We start from the raw sequence: 26,429 nt of genomic DNA, 5'->3' as shown, positions 1-26,429 counted from the left end.
TTGGAAATAATTAACAACAAATACAGAAATGAGAGTTTTTTGTAGGATTTTTGGAACATAAAGGGAAGCAAAGTTTCCATGAAGGCACAAAGACCTTTGTCACTTCCCCAAGACGAGAAAATAGAAATGAAAGCACAAAGTCTTCAACACTTCTACTGTCCTATCAACCTTTGTAGATGATTTTTTGGTAACTAAGTACAATATGTAGCAGCTCAAAGTCTAACCACATGATGTACCTCTTATGCACAAACATAGAAAATAAAAACAGCACAAAGTCTGCAAGTTACCACTCTGCTCGAGCATCCTACAATTACAAGTGCAAACTTGTATTTTCCCATTACACATATGAAGTTGCATGCTTATCCTCCATAAGTGCAAATCAATGCTCTTGTTTTCCCACACATGTAATGCAGCTTCCAGAACCCGAAATTCACTTGTGAGCCCAATTTTGCATCAATTTATCCCTTCCCTTGTCAATCCGGTTTGCACACACAACCTACCAAATCAGTAAAGACATGGGCCTTATTTTGCAAGCAAATTTCAAGATTGGAGGATGATACAAAGAAGAGATGCAACAATTCATGGATGCAAATTATAGAATGCTTCCAAAACAGAGATCGGCTTCTTACTTCAGCCTTGCAAAACACTTCCCTCCTGAAAAGCTAGGTACTACCTCAAGCAAGAAGATAAGGTTGAAGTTCGTTGGCCAAGGACACAAAGATCATTAAGGATGCAAATTCTCGTTCCAATTCAAGATGTCTTCACCAATCCAGAATACTTCAAGCAGCATAAAAATCATTACAGACAAAGGGTGATGCAGTTGGAGTCGTGTCTTTGGACACTTAGATTAATTATGCATTTGTAATTTTGTTTTGATAAATTACATGTAATGTCAAATTTGTAATTGCAAGTGTCACTTTACTTGCATTTTTGTAAAACGTAATTACATGTAAAGCAACTACAAGTTGAGTTCAATTAGGACTGTTGTTGGAATAAGTCATAGTGGTTGAGAGAATTTCTCTAGTTAGGATCCTCCCACCTTTTTCTCGAGGTTCCTCTCCTATAAATACTTGAGGGGGTCTATTGTAATTTTTAAAATCTTTTGGAAATGCAACAAAATTCTGCCAGTTTGTATGTGCACTCTAGGACTTTGAGCTTAGATGTAAATCAAATTGCTTTCAATAAAAGAGGCAAGTTGTGTTGAGACTTTGTGCCAATTCAAATTATTATGTGACGACATTTTCTGGAGTTGATTGTGATTTTTGTTCTATTGTTCAAGAGAGTTTTGAATTAAATCTTGCAGACTTTGAGCTGCTAATCGTATTTAGAGTTATATGATTAAAAAGAAATTGTAATTTCTTTTAAAAGTTCTTACTTTAGTGATTTTAAGTTGTAATAGGGATTTTATTTCCTTATTACAAGTTTTTATGTGTTGCTTTTAGTTGTAATAGGGATTTTTTTTCCCTATTACAAGTCTTTTTGAGTTTTTTAAGTCTTTTATGTCTTATTTTTACTTGTAATGGGAATTTTATTTCCCTATTACAAGTTTTTAAGTTTTTATTTCTTTAAAGTTGTGTTTTTTTTTTTTAAACTTGTAATGGGGATTTTATTTCCTTATTACAAGTTGTTTTGCTCTTTCTTTTTGTCATTTCTTCCCTAAAACCCGAATTTGCCTTACGAGTTGAAAAAGTAAAACAATTAAAACTTGTAAAAGGGTTTTTAAAACCCGGTTACATGTCTTTTACAAGCATTTTAAACGTGTTCCTTCTCTCCAAGAACCCGACCTGAGTTTTTCCCAAGAAGTTCAAATTTGAATCCATTTCTTTTGATTTGAATCCAGATTTGATGGTGCCAAGTGTTGAGGGAAAGAGGCGTGGGAGTTTTTGCTTCCATTTTTTATGATTTTCTTGCCACGTTTTTGCCCTTTCTTAGGCGTTTTGAAACAGCAAGTCCTGGCCCTTTTTGCCATGTCTTTGGCACCCTATCAATCCGTATTTACAGCATTAATGGAGGCATTTTTTGTTTCTTTGCTTCCATACGTGGTTTGCTTGGCGTATTTACTCGATTTTACTTCCTCTTTGGATGTTGTTTTTGAAGGAGAAGTTGAATAAAAATCCGTTTTTTGGCTGCCAAGGGTTTTCAGCATGTCTATTTATGGAGCATTTCAGTTCTTCCCAAGCTCATTTGTTTTGGTCTAGGGCCTTTGACCAAGCAAGGATTCGGGTTTCTAAGAGATCTTCCCAAATGGATAAGTTCTTTGAATGCAATTTGTAAATTTGCATAGTTTTCCCCTCTTTCAGATTTTTCCCATTCATTTGATTTCGGGTTTTACAAATCTGATTGCAAATAAGAATTTTTCCAATTTTCCAAGTTTGCCATTACCAGTTGGTATTATTCTTTCCATTTTCCCCTCATGTCAAAACTCCATTTCATCCATTCATTTCACCTTCATTCATTTTTCCCACTTAAAGTCTACTTGTAGTCGGAATTTTAAAACCCGATTGTTGTTGTGTCTTCACTTGCAGTTAGCCATCCAAAACCCGAAATTGGTCCAAAATGCACTCAAAAACACTTGAAAATGAGTCTTAAAGGTCCAATTACAAGTGCAAACTTGTGTTTTCCCATTACACATATGAGGTTGCATGCTTATCCTCCATAATTGCAAGTTAATGCTCTTGCTTTACCACACATGTAATGCAGTTTCCAAAACCCGAAATTCATTTGTGAGCCCAATTTTGCATCAATCTATCCCTTCCCTTGTCAGTCCGGTTTGCACACACGACCTACCAAATCAATGAATTAAGGCATGGGCCTTATTTTGCAAGCAGAGTTCAAAATTGGAGGATGATACAAAGAAGAGATACAACAAGAATTCATGGATGCAAATTATAGAATGCTTTCAAGACAGAGATGGTCATGACATGAAAAGAGGAAGGCAACCCTTTCCCTTCTGAATGAATGGTACTACCCCAAGCAAGAAAATAAGATTGAAGTTCGTTGGTGAAAGACATAAAGACTATCAAGGGTGCAAGTTCTTGTTTCGATTTGAGATGTCTTCATCGATCCAGAATACTTCAAGTTCTAACATATTGTAGCAACATGAAGATCATCACAAACAAAGGATGATGTAGTTAGAGTTGTGTCTTCGGACACAGAATAATCTCAATTATGCATTTATAATTTTGTTTTGACAAATTACATGTAATGTCAAATTTGTAATTGCGTCACTTTCACTTGCACTTTTGTAAAACTGTAATTACATGTAAAGCTACTACAAGTTGAGTTCAATTAGGACTGTAGATGGAATAAGTCATGGTGGTTGAGAGAATTTCTCAAGTCAGTTAGGATCCTCCCACCTTTTTCTCAAGGCTCCTCTCCTATAAATACTTGAGGGGTCCTATTGTAATTTTTATCTTTTGGCAATGCAACAAAACTTTGCCAGTTTGTGTGTACACTCTAAGACTTTGAGCTTAGTTGTAAATCAGATTGCAGTCAATTAAAAGAGCCAAATTGTTTTCAAACTTTGTGTTGATCCAAGGTGTTATGTGACGACATTTTCTAGAGATTGATTGTGAGTTTTGAGGTGTTATACAAGAGGGATTCTAGCTCAATCTTGCAGACTTTGAGCTGCTTATTGTGTTTGGAATTTTAGATTGGTTTTAAGATTTGATACTGGAGACTTTGAGCTGCTTGTCACGTTTGAAACTATTGTAGGACACTCAAGCAAAGGGGTAACTTGCAGACTTTGTGCTACTTTTATTTTCTATGTTTGTGCATAAGAGGTGCGTCATGTGGTTAGACTTTGAGTTGCTACATACTATACTTGATTACCAAAAAATCTTCTAAAAAGGCTAATAAGAGAATAGATAGTTGAAGACTTTGAGCTTTCTTTCTATTTTCCCATCTCGGGGAAGTGATGGGGGTCTTTGTGCTTTCATGGAAACTTTGCTTCCCTTTATGTTCTAAAAATCCTACAAAAAAGTCTCATTTATGTATTTGTTGTTATTTATTTCCAATTGCTATTGCTTTTCTATGAAGAGAAAAGAGTATAGTTTTTCTTAAAAGAAGAAGAAAGACTGTTGTCTCACCCATATTAGATTAGTTTAGTTTGTAGATAGGGGGAGCCTTCCCTAAATTAGGAGAGTATCATACTCACACACTGTGGCTAAAACCACAATTTTGCACATCCCCCAGGTGTACAAAATTTTCAACCAACCCCCATTGTCAGATCTTAGAACTTTAATCTTCTTATCAAACAAGTTTTCTACTTGAGCTTTGAACTCTTTAAATCTAGATAGCACTTCATCAGATTCTTTAGATTTCAAAAAATAAATCTATGTCTTGCAAGAGAAGTCATCAATAAAAGCAACATAGTACCAAAATCCACTTAAAGAAGCAACAGACATAGGACCACAAAAGTCAGAATGAATCAACTTTAGAATTTATTTTGCTGTACTTTCACTAGAGTGAAAAGGACTTTTAATGTTCTTAACTAGAGCACATCCTTTGTAGACACCATCATGATCTTTATTAAGCTTACGAAGACCAATGACCATCTTCTCCATGGAGGAAAGAGTTTTAAAATTTACATGAGCAAATCTTTTATGCCACAGCTCATTAGAAGTCATGGAATCATGAGCTAAGACATGAATAGGATGAGTTGAATGTCTATATAGACTATCATGACGAACACCAATTTCTCGAGCTATCTTGAAGCTAGAGTTTTTCTTCCATGCAAGAACTTTTCCTTCAACAAATGCAACTTGATATCTTTTATCTTCCAATGCTGAAATAGAAATCAGATTTCTCTTGACTCCAGGAACAAATAGCACATCACTCAAATGAAGAGGAATTCCAAAATCTAAATGAAAAGATATGGTTCCAGCTCCTTTTACAGAGTAACAAGCATCATCACCAATGATAACATGCAAGTGAGAATCTTTTTCAATCAGATTAGAGAGATGTTCAAGATATCCAGTAATATGAAGAGAAACTCCACTGTCAATCAACCAAGTATTACTATCAAAGGGAACATTACTTGAAAGAGCAGAAATAAATAAGAAACCCTCTTAATTTTATCTTGATTCTCTATGAGGAGAAGCATGTTCAACATTTTTGCAGTAGCTTGATGTTTGGGCCTTGAAAGACATTCTCTAGCAAAGTGACCAAATTTGTCACATCTAAAACATTCAACCCTATAGAGATCCTTTCTCTTCTTAGATACAAGAGCTAAATCAGAATTCCTATCTCTATTCCTTTTGAAGTTTCTTTTCCTTCCTTTTCTTCTAGAAGTATGGATAGCAAGAACATGATCTTCTTCATGGTGAAATTTTCAACCAATTCCTCTTGCCTCCAATTTGCATTCCTTGTAATGTCCCCTTCTCCTTAGCACGTGGACATTCACGAGGTTGGCCTATAATTTGACCCTCGTAGGCCAAGGAGTTTATTAGGGGTCGACTCGGCAGAAATTTATGGCTTCACATTCTATTTCTACTTGGTTTTATAGCGAAATAAGGAGATAACACATATCATCAGACGTTTGCACTTTAATAATATTTTAAAAAGTGCAATTAAATAACATATGTAATAAAATAATAACAAAGTGGACCTACCCGATAACGTAGGAATCTTATGATGGATATGAAAAGAATAAATAGAGTGGAATTCATTGTTGAGCATCAGTTGTTTGTTATCTTCTCTTGAATTGAGGTTGTGGAGCCAAGGGTTGTCTGCAGATTTGGTCTTAGGGAACAATACATCCCTTTGATCTGCATAACTGAGGGGGTGAGAGATCCTTTGAAGGGTTGCCTTGAGAGTGAGGGACACTCAGTCCTTCATGTTGAGCTAATTGAGATTTGATACTAGTTTTCATGGTGTACGATTTTGTTGAAGACTTCAGCTCGTGGGTGAATGAATAGTGATGATTGTGTCTACCATTGGGAGAGGCTAGGCGAATTACCTTGGAGCATTTTGGAAGAGTTTTGTGTCATTTGTAGGTGATATATCAGATCTGACACATATTGCTTCAGACCTTCCTCACCCAAGATTTTGCTCATAGGCCAGCCATTGTAGATGCATCATTTCAAGGTATGGAGACAGCGATATTTTTTGGTGAAGCAAGGTGATTCTCTTGAAGACAATTTGAGGGAGATTTCGTGGAGATTCAGTGATATTAGTCTGAAATAGAATCGTACCAGACAGCCTACATCCCTTCGATTTGCTTATATCTCACCTTTTGGGGTATCAAATTCCCTCAATAAGGATAGCGCTACATTGAAGAAGGAAAGGTGATCATTCTAGGAGAAGATTGAAGGTGTTTGCAGCTGTTGATCATTAATTATCAGACTTCATATGCAGCAGGGACGATTCTGAAGTATAACTCGATTTGGCATTTGTGAAGGCACCAAAGCTTGGATATTGATTGCTTCTTCAATCATAAGGCAAGGCGTTTATAATCAGGTTCCTTTGGCACTATTCTCATTGTAATTTCATGTTGCACATTGTTCACCATGGCTGCCATGTGTACTCAGAAATTCTGAGTATTTATTGATAGGTGGTTAGGGACTTGATCATATGTAAGAGCATTGTAATGATCTCATTTGTCTCATGAAATAAAGACTAATCTAATTACACCTCTTGGAACATTGTCTCAAGGTTTCATACCAACTGTTTGTTAAAATTTGTAATGTCCCTTTTTGAGATTTTCCCTAATTCAGTCCTGAAACAAGATTTTTACTTAAGATGAGAGTTTATAATGTATAAATGATATTTTTTTATTTTAAACTGAATACATTTCATTAAAATATTTAACTTAAAACTCTAGAAATAGCTCGAAGGATAGAACTTATCTCGATAGTCTCCTCTGATTTGAGCTGATCATAAATATAGTAATATCTCTCCCCAAAAATCTGATCATAAATGTGGCTATGTCTTCCTCCAATTTCTGCTCTATACCAATGTATTGTATATTCTCCCCTCCACAATATTAACACTTTTATGTATTTTGATATAAACCTGAATTGCATTTCATATTTTTCTTTGATGTTTATTCTTCACATATTTCCCTACTACGCCTTTGAAACTGATATAATTCTGGTCACTAGTGGGATACCAAGATATCACCATCTTGTCCTTATAATCTTTCGTATTCACTTCGGAATTAATCTTCTATATATTGCATTCACTCCCGTCCCTATCTCCTTGAAGTTATTCTGAGTGCCTTCTTATATATTGTAATTGGAATGATAAGTTGTGGCAAAAGACATGACTCATGCCTATTCGTTATTACCACCTAATCGCATCATTTGATGATAAGTATTGATTTAGACTTTCATAATCGGTGTCTCTCTTAATTATAATTGGTGATAGATTTAGGAATGTTAATCATTAGCGGAGGCTCACTTTGATGATCGTCTTCTACTTCTTCAAATGGTACCACCATACAGGGCTACAACTTTGTATGGTTTTCTTCATTTATCAACCCTTAGATACTATTATCCCGATGATTAAATTCTTGGACAGTCGCTGTCTTTTAATTAACGGATATTTCCATTGATCGAGATAATATTATTAATGTTGTCGCTTGGTGATTATCTTTTGATTTGTCTTCCCTCATATGATTATTGATATTGGTCCCTCGCTTACCATCCTTTTACCATTCATTGGTCTCCTCACTCTTGTTGATCCGTATCGCATTTCTCCATTAATATACCTTCTTGATCACCTCCTTATCATAATCGATATCCAGGGGATGACCTGTCTATGAAGATGGGTCTTCATATATGGTCGATATACTAAATGTTCACTGCCTGTTTATACATCTGTACTAATTCTATTTAGTCGTTGTTTACTATCCGACTTTGCTCGATAAGCTCCAACTTGCTGCTCTACTCGGCGGTAGATGATACTCGATGAAGCTCTTTCTAATATCTCCCCTTCATGGCGAAAATAACTGATGGATAATTATGAGATCTTCATTAGCTGCTTGTGTATGATGATTTTTCTTTAAATATCCTCTCCGACCTCTTTCATCTGATGACCATCACTAACCATTATATTCATCGCAAGTCAAAATAGAGTCTGTCGGTCTTTCCAGCAGATCGCTAAGTTACCGTTCTTAGTCATTGGTAATCATTATTTTATATAGATGGTCTTTGGATGCTTGTAAGTCTTTATGATTTTGGTCTTATTAAATATTATTATTAATAAATATTTATTAATGTCAGTCAAATATTATTATGTCTCCATATCTTAATCATACCTTTCCTTGTTTCTTTTATACATGTTTGCAAAGGCAGACAAATCTGACATGTGTCAGATTTGGTCTGCCACTAGGTGTTTATTTAATAGTTATTTAATAGTAATTAATATTGACTGGAAATCAATATTTTATTTAGTAATTTATTACTATGGTATTTAATAATTTATTATTATAGAGATAAATGGTTATTCACAAAGTTACCCAGGGACGCGTCCCCGACCTGAAAACCCCCGTCCCCGTCTCGGGGACGTTTCGGGGACTTGGGGACGGCCAGGGGACGTTTCCCCCCGTCCCCAAATTGCCCTATATTTTTAGGGGACGTCCCCGAAACGGGGGGACGCCTGCCCTAGCCTTGGGGGACGTCCGTACGTCCCGGGGACGGCTGGGGACGGCTGGGACGTCCCCAATCCGTCCCGGGGACGGCTAGACGTCCCCCTTATCTAAGGGCATTAATAAATATTAAAAAACTAAAAAAAGTTGTATTTTCAAATTTTTTAAAAAATTTTCTAATATAGGCCCCTTATTAATTCAAATTGTTAGTAAAAATAAAAAAATTAAAAGATAACATTAATTTAATTCATAATTTTGACAATGAAACTATATGGCAGCAGTGTAGCCTTTGGGCATTTTGACACAGAGATTAGAAAATCGCCCAAAAATTGCCAAACTCGGCGAGTTAATAGAAAAATAACACCCAACACCTTTATGAAAGAGTAAGTTTTTTTGGCCTCGCGGGGCGCTGCCCCTCGACCCCGCCCTGTATCGCGACAGGGAGCGCGCAAGGGGCGCTGCCCCTTGACCCCACCTTGGGGGCGCTGCCCCCAAACCCCCGTTGAAAAATATGGGGGGAAACCGCGTCGATAGAAGTAGGGAAAATTTAACCTCTTTGTTTTGACATTTTGTATGTTATTTCTTTAATATCTATTATGATATGCATATTGACAATGTGAATGAATTGAAATTCTGATTTATGAATGCATAATTGCATATTGTCTATTGAGTATTAACGATGTTGTATGTTCAGAATTTACATTCTAAAATGTCTTCAACTTTTCATAGTATCATACACATGCCATTTCCATGTTTTATTGTTTTCATATGAATATAATGTATGTATGCATGCTTTATCCATGTTTTCATATGAACATTTAGAATTTTGAAATTTTCCTATATATTTTAAATATTTCCTATATTTTAATAGCCGTCCCCTTTGTCGTCCCCCGCCGTCCCCAAATTTGGCAAAAAAATTTGCCGTCCCGGAAACGCGTCCCGCCGTCCCCTGCCGTCCCCGTCCCGGAAACTCGGGGTAACTTTGGTTATTCATTATTCAATAATAGATTGCTGATAGAAATAAATGAATGGTTAATCAGTATTAAATAAGTGTATTGATATTTAATGTAATTTAATGGTAAAACTTCTTTAATAGTTAAATTAATAATTGAAATATGAACGTTACATTAAAATAAAACAATAATAATAAATAATAATCATAACAAATAATAAATATTAATAATCATATATTAGAGGAAAATCGTGAAGTCTCATAAATGAGACGATTTTCCAATATTATTAAATGTTAATTAATAAATGTTTTAATTATCATATTTATTTAATCACAATAATCTAATGTCCAAAAGGGGTTATGACAAAATTACAGTCAGCTGTAGGAGGCGTATTCTTGCATTTAGACTCATATTATTGCATTTGAAAATACAAAACAAGTTACACGATCATCCTAGATGAAGAAATAGTTACTTAGAGGTTGCTTGCAAGTCATAATCAGTTGCACTACTGATTTATGATCCGAAAATCTCAATCTGAAACTTTATGACAATTTAGTGCCAAGTGTTTGACATAATATCTCTAGCTTAGAAATCAGAATTTCTCCTCATAATCAGCCAAGGATATTACAGTGGTATCAGAGCTCTTGTCTTGCCATCCTGTGATCAAATTTTGTTGAATGAGTGCAAGAGAAGTCAAGTACTATAATAGGGAATAGCGGAGAAGCAATACCAAATTCCACAAGTACCTAAAGTGGATACATTGTCAGCAGCATTAAGGGAAAGGAACGCTAGTAAAACCATGGCAGAAGAAGACAAAGATGCACGAATTGAAAGAAAATTTGACACCATGCTTGACATGATGTCTCGATTGTTGGGGAAAATGGAACAGCAATCCAACAACAACACGGCACGAAGCTGAACATAGTGGAAATAATGAACATATCAGGAATACTGAAGGAGACATGTCTGTCCACAGGACTACCACTAGAGGATCAGCCTCTAGACCACTTTTCCCTACTTTCACACCAAAGGAAGAACAACCTCCAGTTGTTGCCGCTACTACTTTTTGAGATGAAGCAAGGCAAGTTTACCAGGAGTACAATGCATTACCTGTTGATTTGAAGGATCAATAGACCTTTGATCAATTCATGAATCAAAGGAATAGGAGAGGAGGAGGAAGAAATTATCATTACATCCCACCAAGAAATGATTATCAGCAGACACTTGGTAAGATCACTATGCCTTATTTTGATGGAAGCAGCAAATGTACAGCTAGGTCATGGGTACAAAAACTTGACAATTATCTATCATTAAGACCTATGCCTGAAGAAGATGCAATAAGATTCGCCACATTACATTTGGAAGGGGCTTCTCATGAGTGTTGGTACCATGGGCTGATCACTCTTGGTCACAACCTAATTACCACTTATGATGAGTTCACTGAAAAGCTGATTGAAAGATTTGATATTAAAGACCCCGAGGTAAGATTTTGTGAGCTAGCACAGATTAAGCAACATGGTTCCCTTGAAGCATATGTTGCTGATTTCCAACAATTATCAGTCATGGTTTGAAATATCAGCGAAAGAAGATTGGTAGTTTTATTTATTGAAGGGCTAATGGAACCCCTCAAGGGCTGGTTGAAAGCCTTTGACCCTCCATCCTTACAAGAAGCTATGAAGAAAGCACACAGTATGGAATTTGCAGCACCTACCAGCAAGTTTACATCAAAGGGATCATCTTCCTATCGTGACAACAAGAAATTTCCAAAGAAGGAAGATAAGGCAAAGGGTAAGTCAACTTTTCCACTTGATTGTGAGACACTAAGTGACCTGAGAAAGAAGAAGTTATGCTTCTATTGTAAGGGGTCTTATGATGCTAATCATGACTGTCCTTTAAGGCCTAAAGGGAAGGCAAACAGGGCTATGTGGGCTCTCTATGAAGGTTCAGATTCTGACCAGCAATCAGATAATGAAGATTCAAAATCAAAAAGGTCAAAACAAGAAGGAGAAGCTGAGTCTAAGGTGAAGCTTAAGGAGGCTCCTCTCACTAGCATTCAGCGTGAGGGTTCTTTCAAGATGAGAGGAGTACTTGCTAGACAAAAAATCATCACTCTACTTGACACAGGTGCTACACACAATTTTATTGATGCAAGACTTGTCAAGAGACACAGCATACGCACCAAGGATTTTGAGGGAATACGAGTGAAGGTTGCTGATGGTTACACTCTCAAGTGTGACAAGATGATTCCCAACCTTCCTATGCGCTTGAATAATTTTGAATTCAAGGCAAATTTTTATGTGGTAAACATATGAGACACCGATATGGTTTTGGGAATGACATGGTTGCATGACATAGGAATATTCACCCTCAACCTCCGTGAGATGGAAATGACATTTGAAAGGGATGGAAAGACACATGTGTTGAAGGCACTCAAGGACACTAGTTGCAGGACTATTACATTCAAGAGGATGGAGAGACTCTTGCACCATGACATGGTTGAGTGAGCAGCATGATGTGTTTTGAAGCCAACACAAGAGAAGCAGCAAAAACCTATCTATCCACCTAACATCCAGGAGTTGAGGATCAAGCATGATAAGGTCTTCAGCGAGATTCCACCTGGTAGACCTCCAAATAGGGGAATAGAGAACATTATTGAATTAGAAGAGGGTGCTAAACCCGTGACAATCACTCCCTACAGGCATCCTAAGCGGCTCAGGGATGAGATAGAAAAAACCATTAAAAAGTTGTTAGCTATGGGACATATCCGACCTAGTAAGTCACCTTTTGCTTCATCCGTAGTTTTGGTCAAGAAGAAGGATGGTACGTTGCGAATGTGCATTGACTACAGGTTGTTGAACAAAAAGACTATCAAGAACAAGTATCCAATCCCTAGAATTGATGAGTTGATTGATGAACTACATGGTGCACCGTATTTTTCTAAAATTGACTTGAGGTCAGGATATCACCAGATTCGAGTTAGGGAGCAGGACATTGAGTAGACAGCATTTCATTGTCATTGTGGGCATTTTGAGTTTGTGGTTATGCCATTTGGGATAACCAATGCCCCTGCCACATTTTAGTCCACGATGAATGGGGTGTTTCATTCACAATTGCGGAAATTTCTGCTAGTCTTCTTTGATGACATTTTGGTGTACAACAGAACATGGGAGGAACATATTACACGTCTTGATACAAATTTGGGTATACTTAGCAAGGAGTCTCTATACGCCAAGGAATCCAAATGTGACTTGGGTATGACAGAGTTACTTTATTTGGGTCACATCATCGGTCTTGAAGGAGTGCGTATGGAACCCGATAAGGTCAAGGCAATTGTAGAATGGCCTACACCTGTGAATCTTACACAGCTTAGAGAGTTTTGGGGCTTATGTGATTTCTATCGCAGTTTTGTTAATGGATATTCACGACATGCGGCTCCACTCACCGATTTGACTAAGAAGGGAGCTTTTGTTTGGACTCCCGAAGCGCATGAATGCTTCGAGATGTTCAAATGAATTATGACCACCTGCCCAGTACTTGCTTTGCCAAATTTCAGCAAATGCAATGTGATGCTTCAAGTGAAGGGATTGGGGTTGTCCTTATGCAGGAAAAACATCCGATTGCATTTGAGAGCAAGAAGTTGAGAGGTCCTGAGAGGAGCTACAACATATATGATAAGGAAACGTTGGCCATCATACACGCTTTGGCCAAATTCAAGCAGTATTTGGTAGGCAGCAAATTTATTGTAAAAATAGACCATAACAACTTGAGACATTTCTTTGAGCAGCAGGATCTTAATGATAGGCAGCAAAAATGGGTAAGCAAGCTGCAATCATATGACTTTGACATTTCCTTTGTCAAAGGTACACAAAATGTAGTTGTTGATGCACTATCTCGTCGTCCACATTTGAGCTCCATGGCAGAGGTTTCAAAGGATTGGAGGCATCTAATTGTGGCAAAATATGCCAAGGACTCTTGGGCTTCAGGTTTAATTGAGGAGTCAATTCATGATGATAGGTACTCCATTGTGAATGATCTAATCATTTACAAGGGAAGGATATTTTTAACCCCAGGATCGAATGTGAAGAACATGGTGATGAGAACCTTTCATGATACACCTATGGCAGGTCATCCCGGCTACTTCAAGACATACAAACAGATACGTGAGAGATTCACTTGGAAGGGTTTGAAATCAGATGTTTCTTCGATATGCCAGAGAGTGTCCTGTTTGCCAACAGAATAAACAGGACCACACATACCCTACAGGCTTGCTTCAGCCACTTTCGATTCCTGATAGGAAGTGGGAGTGCATTTCCATGGACTTCATCACAGGTTTGCCTAAGGTGCAGGGTAAGGACTGTATTTATGTGGAGGTTGATGACTAAGTATGCTCATTTCTTTTCGATCACTAGTACATATTCAGCTACAAAGGTAGCAGAGCTCTTCTTTCGGGAGATATTCAGATTGCATGGTTTACCTCGGAGTACAGTGAGTGATAGAGATAGCAGGTTTATAAGCCATTTTTGGTAGGAGCTCTTCAGACTTTGTGGCACCGAGCTTACTCTGAGCACCAGCTACCACCAACAGACGAATGGACAAACAGAAATAGTGAATAAATGGGTGGAGAGATATCTCAGAAATTACATTGCAAGGCAGCAGAAGGGTTGGGTTAAGTGGATCTATCTTTGTGAATATTGCTATAATACCACTTACTACCTTTCTATTCAAATGACACCATTCATGGCATTGTATGGGTATGAGGCGCCTAGCTTTCTTGATCTGTTGTTGAATGAGAGTAGAGTGCCTAGTGTTGGAGACATGCTATAGGAGAATCAGGATATCATGAGGGCTCTGAGAGAGAATTTACAAAAGCCACAAAATCAGCAGAAGCAGTACGCAAATCAGAAGAGAGTAGAGCGGTCATTTGAGGTAGGTGACAATGGTGTATTTGATGTTGCAGCCGTATAGATAGTCCACTCTCAAGAAGAGTGGTGCCGAGAAGCTTAAGCCACGGTACTATGGACCCTACAGGGTTATCAGGCGTGTGGGAGAGGTGGCTTATGAGCTTGAGTTACCGGCGAACAGCATAGTGCATAATGTATTTCATGTCTCGCGCCTCAAGAAGGCGTTAGGACATCATGTGATTCCTTCCACGACTTTACCACCCTTGGATGATGAGGGTAACTTGATTTTAGTACCCGAGGCTATCTTGGATGTCAAGGAGAAGAAATTGAGGAGGAGAGTTATCAGGGAATATTTGATCAAATGGAAGGATTTGCCGGTTGATGATGCTACTTGGGAGAGCAAGGAGATTCTGCAGCATCCAGCATTGAGACTGCTCAAGGACAAGCAATTTCAGGGAGGGCGGACTGTAATGTCCCCTTCTCCTTAGCACGTGAACATTCACGAGGTTGGCCTATAATTTGACCCTCGTAGGCCAAGGAGTTGATTAGGAGGTCGACTTGGCCGAAATTTGTGGCTTCGCATTAAACTTCTACCTAGTTTTATGGTGAAATAAGGAGATAACACATATAATGAGAAGTGTGAACTTTAATAATATTTTAAAAAGTGCAATTAAATAACATGTAATAAAATAATAACAAAGTGGACCTACCCGATAAGGAAGGAATCTTCTAAAAGGAATCTTATGATGGATATGAAAAGAATAAATAGAGGAGAGGAATTCATTGTTGAGCATCAGTTGTTTGTTATCTTCTCTTGTACTGAGGTTGTGGAGCCAAGGGTTGTCCGCAGATTTGGTCTTAGGGAACGATACCTCCCTTTGATCTGCATAACTGAGGGGGTGAGAGATCCTCCGAAGGGTTGCCTTGAGAGTGAGGGACACTCAGTCCTTCATATTCAGCTAATTGAGATTTGATACTAGTTTTCATGGATTTTGTTGAAGACTTCAACTCGTGGGTGAATGAATAGTGATGATTGTGTCTACCATTGGGAGAGGCTAGGCGAATTACCTTGGAGCATTTTGGAAGAGTTTTGTGTCAATTGCAGGTGATATATCAGATCTGATACATATTGCTTCAAACCTTCCTAAACCACGATCTTGCTCATAAGCCATTGTAGATGCATCATTTCAAGGTATGGAGAGAGCGATATTTTTTGGTGAAGCAAGGCAATCTTCTCTTGAAGACAATTTGAGGGAGATTTCGTGGAGATTCAGTGATATATTAGTCTGAAATAGAATCGTACCAGACAGCCTACATCCCTTCGATTTGCTTATATCTCACCTTTTGGGGTATCAAATTCCCTCAATAAGGATAGCGCTACATTGAAGAAGGAAAGACGATCATTCTAGGAGAAGATTGAAGGTGTTTTCAGCTGTTGATCATTAATTATCAGACTTCATATGCAGCAGGGGCGATTCTGAAGTATAACTCGATTTGGCATTTGTGAAGGCACCAAAGCTTGGATATTGATTGCTTCTTCAATCATAAGGCAAGGCGTTTATAATCAGGTTCCCTTTGGCACCATTCTCATTGTAATTTCATGTTGCACATTGTTCACCATGGCTGCCATGTGTACTCAGAAATTCTGAGTATTTATTGATAGGTGGTTAGGGACTTGATCATATGTAAGAGCATTGTAATGATCTCATTTGTCTCATGAAATAAAGAGTAATCTGATTGCACCTCTTGGAACATTGTCTCAAGGTTTCATACCAACTGTTTGTTAAAATTACAGTCAGCTGTAGGAGAAGTATCCTTGCATTTAGACTCATATTATTGCATTTGAAAATACAAAACAAGTTACATGATCATCCTAGATGAAGAAATAGTTACTTAGAGGTTGCTTGCGAGTCATAATCAGTTGCACTAGTGATTTGTCATCCGAAAATCTCAATCTGAAACTTTACAAGAGTTTAGTGCCAAGTGTTTGACATAATATCTCTAGCTTAGAAATCAGAATTTCTCCTCATAATCAGCTAGGGATTTTACATTCCTCTTGAATGCAATCAGCTCTCAATCGATCAAACTTGGTTAGTTCATTTCTTCCATTAATACCTTGAATGAAAGATTCCCAAGAGTGAGGAAGGCCATTCATGGCCAGCATAACCAGGTCTTTATCCTCAATAGAATCTCTAATAGCATTGAGTTGATCCTTCAATTCTGTAATCTTCATAAAGAAAGAAACAACAGATTCACCTCTAGCCATTTTGATATGAAGAAGTTGACGTCTCAAGGCTAGAGCTCTACCAATGTTGTTGAATTCATACAAACTTTGAAGGCACTCGAACATCTCTTTGGCTGAATCCAACTTGGATATAACAGGAACCAAATGATCTTTGATAGAATCAATTAGTATCTTTCTTGCCATAAAATTATTCTTTCTCCATTGTGCTTTCTCAGAATCATCAGAAGGTTCATCTACAACAGACTTCACGTAGTTGAGAAGATCATTCTCTTCAAGCACAATAGGGAGTCTGAATTTCCATGAGGTATAATTAGCTGCACCATCCAATTTGTCTTCAACTTTGAGTCCATTAACCATTGTTGAAAACTTGAAATAAACAAGCCAAGCTAAAGCAAAGAATATTTCAAAACTAAACAATCTGGTTCTGGATCTTTTCTTTAGACCCACTGTAATACCATGTTAAATTTAGAACTAGAAAGATAAAACTTAGAAATATGAAACAAGAATTCTCACAAGAACACAAAACACAAAATTTTATCCTGGGAAAACCCTCCACCTGAGGGTGAAAAACCCAGCCACACCAAAATTGAACTTTATTATCAGCACAAATCTGATACAATGCTTTCACGCTTAACAAGCAATGATTGTTATCACTTTAACAATCAACAGTATGATAAATAAAATTTCTAAAAATTAACTTCTACCATTCATACAGCATATACACCTTTTACCATATGTAGATATTACACACCAATCAAACACATGAAGATTATATTAGAAAAAACTCGAACAGGCCAAGGTAGCTGCAGAGATATCCTTCTTCGAACACAACACAGATGATGACAGATACGAAAGAAATAGATTGTCTTCCTTTTAGAGTTTTTCACCACCCGCAAATCAAACAGCTAGCGAAATATATCAAATTCGCAAGGCTCCAAGAATCTCTTTACGGTGGAGACAAAAGACCAAGAGGCACCAAATAGCTCATCGACAGTTACCAAAAAAAAATGTTGTTCCTTACTCCACCAACAGGAACTGAAGGTGAGACATGACCGCATCACAACGGATGAAATCAATAACGACAGTAGTCGTGCCACCATGGACAAGGCACAAGTCGGAAATGAAGGTCGATGATGGCAAGCATAGGAATACGAAACATAAACAGCTTTCATTGGAGCAAAAAAAGAAATCCATAGAGACAACCGTACGGTCCAAAATGAATGAACAAAGAAACGAACTGAGGGAGAAATAACAGCAAGAAGAATTACATCCAACACAGGTAGAAAATGAAGTCTCCTGAAGCTACTTGCATTAACATTGGGAGAGGCCAATAATTTCCTAGGGGGATGTTTTTGATTAAGCTTGGAACTGAGAAAGGGTCCTAATCCCTTACATAAAACAAAGTTCCATAAAATTAGCAAGACATAAAGACAAAATAGCTGCTAAATAATCCACTAGCCTAAGACCAGGCAACAAGTTCAATAAACTAGAGAACAGCAGAGAGACAACAACAAAAACACTACGATGAATACTAAGCACAGAAGAACCAAGAATTAGAGCAAGGAATCCCAATACTCATAGCTTTAAGGGTATCATCCCAACTAGTAGCTCCTATAACCAAGTGCTCGTCCTACTTGTTCATCTTCTTTCTGGAAACCTGCACATCCTCATCTTGCTATTTTTTACATTTGTTTAACTCAAATTGAAAGGTAAAGACCCCAATCACAACCCTTCTCATGACCCCATCAATGATCTTTAAAAGTTCATTCAAGGTATTTTCCACTTTCACAAGTCTATTATGATACAATTTCATTTATCATACATATTGGTCCAACTATCCTTGCAGCTTTTACATCCCATGACCCTATCCTGCAATTCCTTTGCTTATCAACTCTGGCTTCTAGATCTATTATATTAGAAACAAATTTAATAATGTACTCTTACTGTAGAAGTATCCATTACGAAAGCTTTTTTCTCTCCTTATCATTAAGAATTGACCTCCACATATGAGTAAGGAAGACATAATAAAACTAAAAAATAACATGATTACATTATGAATTATGATCTATGCCATGGGATGTAGAGGGAAAAGAAACTCTAAATTATTATTGTGTGGGACATTGCAAATGCATTTAATGTTAGTGGCATATTGGGGGAAATACAATAAATATTTTGGGGGATGGTTTAGTGACACATGGTTTATTGGTCTCATTGGAGGAACGCATTTAATGAGTGGGGATCATTGTAAAATGCATTCAATATTGTAATAAATCATTTAATCCTTGGGTCATGTGTGCAAATCAAACTTGAGTGCTAGGCTTGAAGAAGAGTGATTTGATGCCTTGAAGAATGTGATGTCGCTTGTCCTCTTGGCAAACTTGGTCAACCAATTTTGTTGCATTGATTATTTTTGCATGGGGCATCAATTATTGGTGACAAGGTGATATGAGAGTCTTCCAATAAGTTTCCTCTCATTGTTGCTCTCTTGCCTATAAATAGGAGGCTTGAGATGGAGGTTATTTGTGATCATGTAGTCGCTCATTGTAAGTGAAACTTAGTGTAAGTACTTGGAGGCTTGAGTTACTTGTGGAAACGATCTTGAAGAGCACAAAGCAAGACATGTGGATTTCATTTTTTCTTGGATTGTTGTCATGAGGGAAATCATTGTTGCAAAAGAAGGTACTATCTTGCATGGCTTCCTAATTGGTTGAAACTATTGATCTCCATCTTAAAGATCGAAGCTTGATATTATATTGTAACTATTTTGCTACTCGAAATGCATTGGTTTTGATACTTTGGAAGCTGAGTTTCATTTAAAGGAGTTTTCTCAAGTCATATCAATGTCTCTCTCTTGTGTGGTTGTTCTTTCTTTCATTCTTTTATGTATTGTCTATGCCAGAATGTCATTAGAATTTGTATAGATCAAGGATATCACTATGACATCTTAACCATAGACTTATTAGTTGGAATTGTTTTGTACTAGGGTTAACATTAGGAATTGTCTATATTTCCTTGCATTCATACCAAAGCTTTCTCTATGAAGTTTGTTACCAGTAGTACAAATGAATTTTCTTATAGAAGCCTCTCCTAGATTCAAAACCTATAGATGTTATTTGATTTTAATGCATAGCAGCAAAAATCATTTTGGGAAAAGACAAGCAAACCAAAAGTTAAGTTTTTTTTTAAAATGGGAAAAAATCAAATTTTCAAAAAGTGCAAAAATTGTAGAAGAAAAGACAAAAACTACCTTTTTTTTTAAATTTAAGGGCATTTCCATAGTGTAGAGATATTGAGAGCAAATGAAATTGAGAGTTCAACCCATGAATTGTAAAAAATAGAATTTTGTTGTTCATATTCATATCGCTGGTTACATTGCATTGCACAAAGCATACTTCATAGTGCATAAACAATAACTAGATGGTTACAGATTTACAGTTGATAAAATTTCAATTACAACATAGTTTGTACAAAATCAACCTATAAACTAACTACAAAGTTCCAAAAAATCAAACGTAGCCAGTTAATCTTGCTACTACAAATATAGCTATGCTAGGAAGTAGTAGGTCTTGACATGATGAAGCTCCTAGTTTAAAGCCTCTCCTAAGTTGTTCAACCTCATGACTATCCAAACTAGCCTCCAAGATATCAAAATCCTTAGGCTCTAGAAAGTCATTAAAAAGATAGGTTTCCTAGTTTTCCTTTGTTGAGAACACATCATAAATTACAAAACAAGAATCAACTCATTCATATTTGTGATTTAATAGAATAGTGTGAAAGAGAACTATATTAAGAGTATGAAAGGGAAATTATATAACAAAGGAAGCAATTGCAAAATTGAACTTAATAGGTTTTGAATCTAGCTTAGGATAAAGTAATAGAAAATGCTTTTGATACAGAATCTTACATCTTAAAAGAGCATATATGATATTGAAATGTTCTCATTAATAAGTATTTTGGTAGATTTGTAAAAGAGTAAAGGGGGCGATAAATAATTTCCATTAGATAATAACAACCTGCTAGTACAAAATAAGAGAGCAACTATTTGAGCCAAAAAATTTGCTAACACTATTCAAGTAAATTTTCCTTGATCTTGTGTATAAGTGGATGGAATTTGAAAAATTGATGGACTTTGAGTTGAAAATTTGAGAGGTTATAGGTACAAGATTCAATGAAAAATCAAAACATGAGGAACATTCCCTTTCAATGAGACAATTGCTACTAGAATCTATCAAGAAAATATATGAGGCATACTTCGAGCAAGGTTAAGATAAGCCCACAAGACTAGGGCATGACTTCTCTCAAGGCTTGTATCAGCTATGCTATATACCTATTTAACATGCATGATATGCTCCACTATATGTCTAAAGCTGTTACATCCCTCTTTTCAATAAAGGCTGCTAAATGATAGTGCAATTGTGTTCATTATATCATTACTTGCATATGAGGATGCATAATCTTAAATTGAGTTGTGCTATGGATTTGAAATGATTAATTCTAACAATGTTATTTATATAAATGTGAATTAAGGTAAGAATGATCTAACCATTTTTATGTTACCAAGTGCATGCAAGATTAACAACGCCTTCAAAGGGAGGGATAGTATCATCAAAGAGAGGTGTGTAGACAACGGATTGATCGAATTTGCCATCAAACCATGAACCTAATGTTAGGTCATAAAGAAGTTAGTTGTCACCTTGGCACTTAGGGTGGATTGTTTTGTCTAACCTTTGATGTCTTTTTGGAGTTAATGTTTGATTATAATTTATAATTCTTAAATTAAATGTTACATCCCTCTTTCCTAACTTTGGTAAATGCTTATGTGCTTTGTTTTAGCTTTAATCAATGATATTGCTTTTGTTTCTTCTATGAATGAAAATTCTTAATGAATGGAAAATGAATGATGAAGTTATTTCATAATTAATACTTTATGAAACCCATCGATATGGTTCAGATGTGGCTAATTGATTTTTCATGTAACCAAGTGGATGCGGGAATCACACCACCCTGAAGAGGGAGGGAGAGCATCATCAAGAAGAGGATCGCAGACTTTAGAAAAGAACAATTGCCATTGAATTTTGGGCAAAGGAAATAGGATGTATTCCTAGAGCGTCGCCACCTTGGTTGAGTAGTGTTTGTTCCATCCTTCTTGATTGATGTCAATCAATGTTTTCCTTGTTGCCATATGTGACTCTTGAGCGGTTAAGTATCTTTGTGTTGAACCATGTTTTCTTGTTATTAAGTTTTCTTGAATTAACTATGCATTTATATTCGTGTGTGTGTGTGTGTGTGTATTTATATGGGCTACTTCATATGAATGTCTTATTATTATTATTATTATTATTAGCTGATCATATACATATTCACACACATACGAAGATGGGCATACATGTATCAATATATATATGCATCGTTTTACATATTTTCAATGCATATGATTGTGTGAGTAACGCCTTGGTGACGGATTCCATTTTCTTTGATCACTGACAAAGCACGTCGGGTGAGTTCATGTTCTTTGTGGCTTATGTTTCCTTGGTAACATTGGACATTACCACCTTGCGTCTATTGTGTCAGTTTTCTTGGCTCGAAGCCTCCTCTTGCATCAACTATAGATAGCCATTTGATGGCCAATCACATGGGTTATGCTTTCATTTTCTCTGAAAAAAATATTCTTGGGAAAAAAGAGGAATATGTTTTGAGAAAGGTTGTATGAAAGAAAAGCGGGCTCTGATACTCGATACTAGATCACTATCCTGTGTTAAGGCGGAGGAAAAGAGTTCATTGAGGACTCGGAGGTGTTAGTTTCTCTCGTCGGGCTTGAATCGTGTATAGAGTTCATCACCCATAACCAAAGCCGAATCTACTAAAGCTTCAACAACTCTATCAATCTAATCCTAATTTTACAGGCATGAGTTTATCCTTACTGATCTTCGTCTCGAGTTTACTTTTTAACAGTCTTTATTGCTTCGATAAAGAGATATTACGAGTCGTTTTTTCTCTTATTATGTCAATGAGTTCTATGTGAACCATTTTACTTGATGTATAATGAATGCGAGAGCTCGAAGGAACGTATATTATCTGTTCTTATTATTGCCTTTAGTATTTCACTATGTATAAGTTTTGATTGTGCAAATGCATTCATTGTGTTATTGTTCAGCATACCCATTCCATGGTACTGTTACTAATCGATCCAATTGTAGATGTACCGCATATGTTCGAGCACGCATTCTTTTTCTCTATTGAAACTGTGTCTGAATTTGATCATGAATCAAAGGAATGAGAACCAAATAAATGTTGTGAAATCTATATCAATAAAGAAAGAAAGTCAAAGGAGCAGGATGTTGTTCCCCTATCCTTGTAACCTCGATGTATTGCTAAATGTTTAAAAATCTGATCAAACGTTCAAGTCTCTGTCTAAGCCGAGTTCGAAGGATTGTATACTTCCGGTTCCTACAACAACTTGAATTATTAATACCAAACCCAATGTGTTGGTAGTTACTATTGTTTGTTCTTTTACAAATGCTTAACTGTGGCTATATTTGGTCAATAGGACCCCTATGTAATGTTGTAAGAATACTTCCTTTCATTATGCCGAGTAAGGGTGTTGAACATTAACTGCACACTATCATGCTTTGTTATGAAACCTGGGCCAAGGTGGCGCTACAGTTAGCATGTGACTGTTAGTTCACAAGAATCAGATACACCACTAGCCAGAGTGTCATGCTAGTTAGGGGGTACCTATAGTGTATGATCGGCTAGTCTATGTAGGTTCTAAACACTAGGCTCAGAGGGCTTAATGGCATTGTTCTATCCTTAGTTTGCTACTCTTGGGAAGGTTTGGACCCTTCCAATAGGAAGAGGCACGGGGGACTAATGTTCGTGGTTGGGCAGAAAATCCCTTGATAATGCTCTCCCTCTTCCATGTTTAACCACGATATGCAACTATTATCAGCAAGAAGATCGTTTCTTTGTACTCTCTTAACCCTTCTCTTTCTTTCAGTTAAATTTAATAAATTTTAGTATGTCAATTATTTTTCCCTTCAATTGGGTAGTTAAGTTAGTTAACTAGCTATTTATTTTCAGCTGAATATGAATGTAGTAGTAAATCCTTCATTAGAATGTTATTTAAATTGGTTGGTTATTCCATTTAAGATTTTTTGGTTGTTACAAAATGAGGATATTACATATGAAATGTAAAGAATTGAATATTGAAAGTAAAATCTTAATATCAACTAGGTTAACCGATGTTATGCTTAAGCTGAATTAAAGGGAGTTATTCCCTTCATCGCCATCTCAAGAGTTTCTTTCTTGCTTCTTCTATTCCAAATAGATGTAACATTTTATTGGGCGGTCTCTAAATCCTATTTGCAACATTATATGTAGTACCATATGCAATAAACGGGGGATTTTCTCATTCTTTTGGGAAGAACTGTTAGCTTTATGTTAAACTTAGCAATCAGATTGACAGTAAAGAACAAGAAAACACAAATGCACACATAACACAGTGATACCCTGGGAAAACCTCCCTCTTGGAGGAAAAACCCAGCAACAATAATCTCAGATCTGATTTGATTAAGCAGATTACAAGTTTACCCTTCTAGGGCATAAATCATCTATAGCAAAACTTATCTTAATCTGGAAGTCAGGGTGATGTGCAGATCACTGTCAAACTTAGACAGCCTTTTGGCAGCCTTGACACGCTCCAGCAGACCTAAGGCAAATTCGGCAGCCCAGAAGATCTTCGCCCAGCCTACTAGACAAATCGCTGACTGATAAGCATTCACTGCCCTAGAGTGCAGCTCCAGATTTGCTAATCACGGAAGCTGATCAATGAAGGAAATTGCAGATCACATACAATAGAAGTTCACTAACCTTGCAGAGGTAATTCGCTAAGTGTGTATGTGTTATGTTGATGCTTGCATTGCCTTGACTATATATGAGCTTTTCCATCTTATTTGACTTAGGTCGACCTTTACAGTAAATTTATAAGGCATCTAAAGTTGGCACCCAAAATAGGGTCTGACCCATAATAATTACAAGTTACATATTATAGGGTCAGCCCAATCACATCAACAAGTTACATTATATCACCCATTTAGGGCCCAACATAAATCACAAGTTACAATGCCAATTTAGGGCCAGACCCAATTACAAGTTACACAAGTTGAGCGCCCAAATAGGGCCTGCCCTTTAACATTCACAAGCTACATAATATAATCACATAAGTAGGCCCATCAAACATTTACCAAGCTAGGTCGGCCCAATCAAGGGATACGACCTAGCTATATTTCAACACTCCCTCTTAGCTAGGGAGGATCCCTTGAATAATCAAGTTACACCGTGACCATGCGTCATGGACTCTTTCCATGACGCATAGTCACCATGCATGCCCGCAGAGTATGAATTCAATATACATCATGAACTCTTTCATGATACCCATCATGCACACCTGCAAAGGATGGATCCACCTTGCATTGCCCGCAGAGGGTGGAAGAGGTCTTACACCTCAAAGAAACTACCACCTTACACTCCGCAGAGGGTGGTCCCACCTTGCACTCCGCAAAGGGTGAGTCCACCATGCCTACTTGCAGAGGGTGGAACGAGGGCTCTAACCTCAAACTTCTCCCAGAGAAGAATGCCTTAACCGAGGGCTTTCACCTCAATCTTCTCCCGGAAGATTGCCTTAACCGAGGGCTTTCACCTCAATCTTCTCCCAGAAGATTGCCTTAACCAAGGATATGGCTTCCTCTGAAGTTGAAACAACAAACAAGCTCCCTCTAAAGCTGAATACAACAAGCTCCCTCTGAAGCTGAAAACACAAGCTACCTTTGAAGCTAAACACAACAAGCTCCCTCTGAAGCTGAACCTGATCGTAGTATCACCAACTAAGCTATGTCTCTTAGTCTTCAGCCTGTGATGCTTCCTCATAGGATGTCTCAAAGCCTTCCTCTCTTGAATACAATCATCATCTTTATGCTCCTCGGTCCATCCTGAAAGCATTTAAGAGAGATTACTAATAGTTCAAGACTATCATACATGACTCACTATCCAATGAATTGATAGCAGCATGAAAAATTCAAAAAAATATTTCTCTTACAAGTTAGTTTTCAACATAACCATCCACTTAGATCACACTGAATCATCTGTTGATGGTTGCGTGGCCTTTGGCCCTCGCTATCACTCAGAATCCATTCTCATCCATAAGCACTTCATAAATACCCTCGCCACAGGAGCATGTTGATTCGGTTTGAAGTCTGGACACAGCATGACATTAGCAATCAATAGTTGTGAATAGTTTCCCAGATTGTATGAGTAGAGTGATAAGCCTCACAGAATTGCATTCATGCTAGTCTTCTTCAACACTTCTCTATGCTACCTGCTCTGATTTCTCAGTCTGCAAAAAAGATACAGGATCTACCTTCAAGCTGTTAGGCTTTATAGAAGGAACCCGCTTTGATACCATGTTAGCTTTATGTTAAACTTAGCAATCAGATTGACAGTAAAGAACAAGAAAACACAAATGCACACATAACACAGTGATACCCTGGGAAAACCTCCCTCTTGGAGGAAAAACCCAGCAACAATAATCTCAAATCTGATTTCATTAAGCAGATTACAAGTTTACCCTTCTAGGGCATAAATCAACTATAGCAAAACTTATCTTAATCTGGAAGTCAGGGTGATGGGCATATCGTTGTCAAACTTAGACAGCCTTTGGGCAGCCTTGACATGCTCCAGCAGAC

The 26,429-nt window shown here is 37.2% G+C and overlaps 4 protein-coding genes across 4 annotated transcripts in view; 2 read left to right on the top strand and 2 right to left on the bottom strand.

Moving 5' to 3' along the window:
• Nucleotides 1-26,429, bottom strand: part of LOC131047136 (uncharacterized) — a 335,367-nt gene that overhangs the window by 285,751 nt on the left and 23,187 nt on the right. The window lies entirely within an intron of this gene.
• LOC131047731 (uncharacterized mitochondrial protein AtMg00860-like) lies at nucleotides 12,630-13,055 on the top strand. The gene has a single exon (XM_057981532.2). It carries the CDS (start codon nucleotides 12,630-12,632, stop codon nucleotides 13,053-13,055), a length of 426 nt encoding a protein of 141 aa, XP_057837515.2.
• On the top strand, nucleotides 13,052-13,783 carry LOC131047721 (uncharacterized). Its single transcript, XM_057981523.2, has one exon. The coding sequence runs from the start codon at nucleotides 13,052-13,054 to the stop codon at nucleotides 13,781-13,783; it is 732 nt and encodes a 243-aa protein (XP_057837506.2).
• Nucleotides 16,477-17,046, bottom strand: LOC131047712 (uncharacterized). The gene has a single exon (XM_057981515.2). It carries the CDS (start codon nucleotides 17,044-17,046, stop codon nucleotides 16,477-16,479), a length of 570 nt encoding a protein of 189 aa, XP_057837498.2.

This window comes from Cryptomeria japonica, chromosome 4, assembly GCF_030272615.1.
Source record: "Cryptomeria japonica chromosome 4, Sugi_1.0, whole genome shotgun sequence".
In the NCBI taxonomy this organism is placed as follows: Eukaryota; Viridiplantae; Streptophyta; class Pinopsida; order Cupressales; family Cupressaceae; genus Cryptomeria; species Cryptomeria japonica.
Note: the sequence above shows the minus strand (reverse complement) of the source record. Positions and strands in the feature narration are given on the sequence as shown.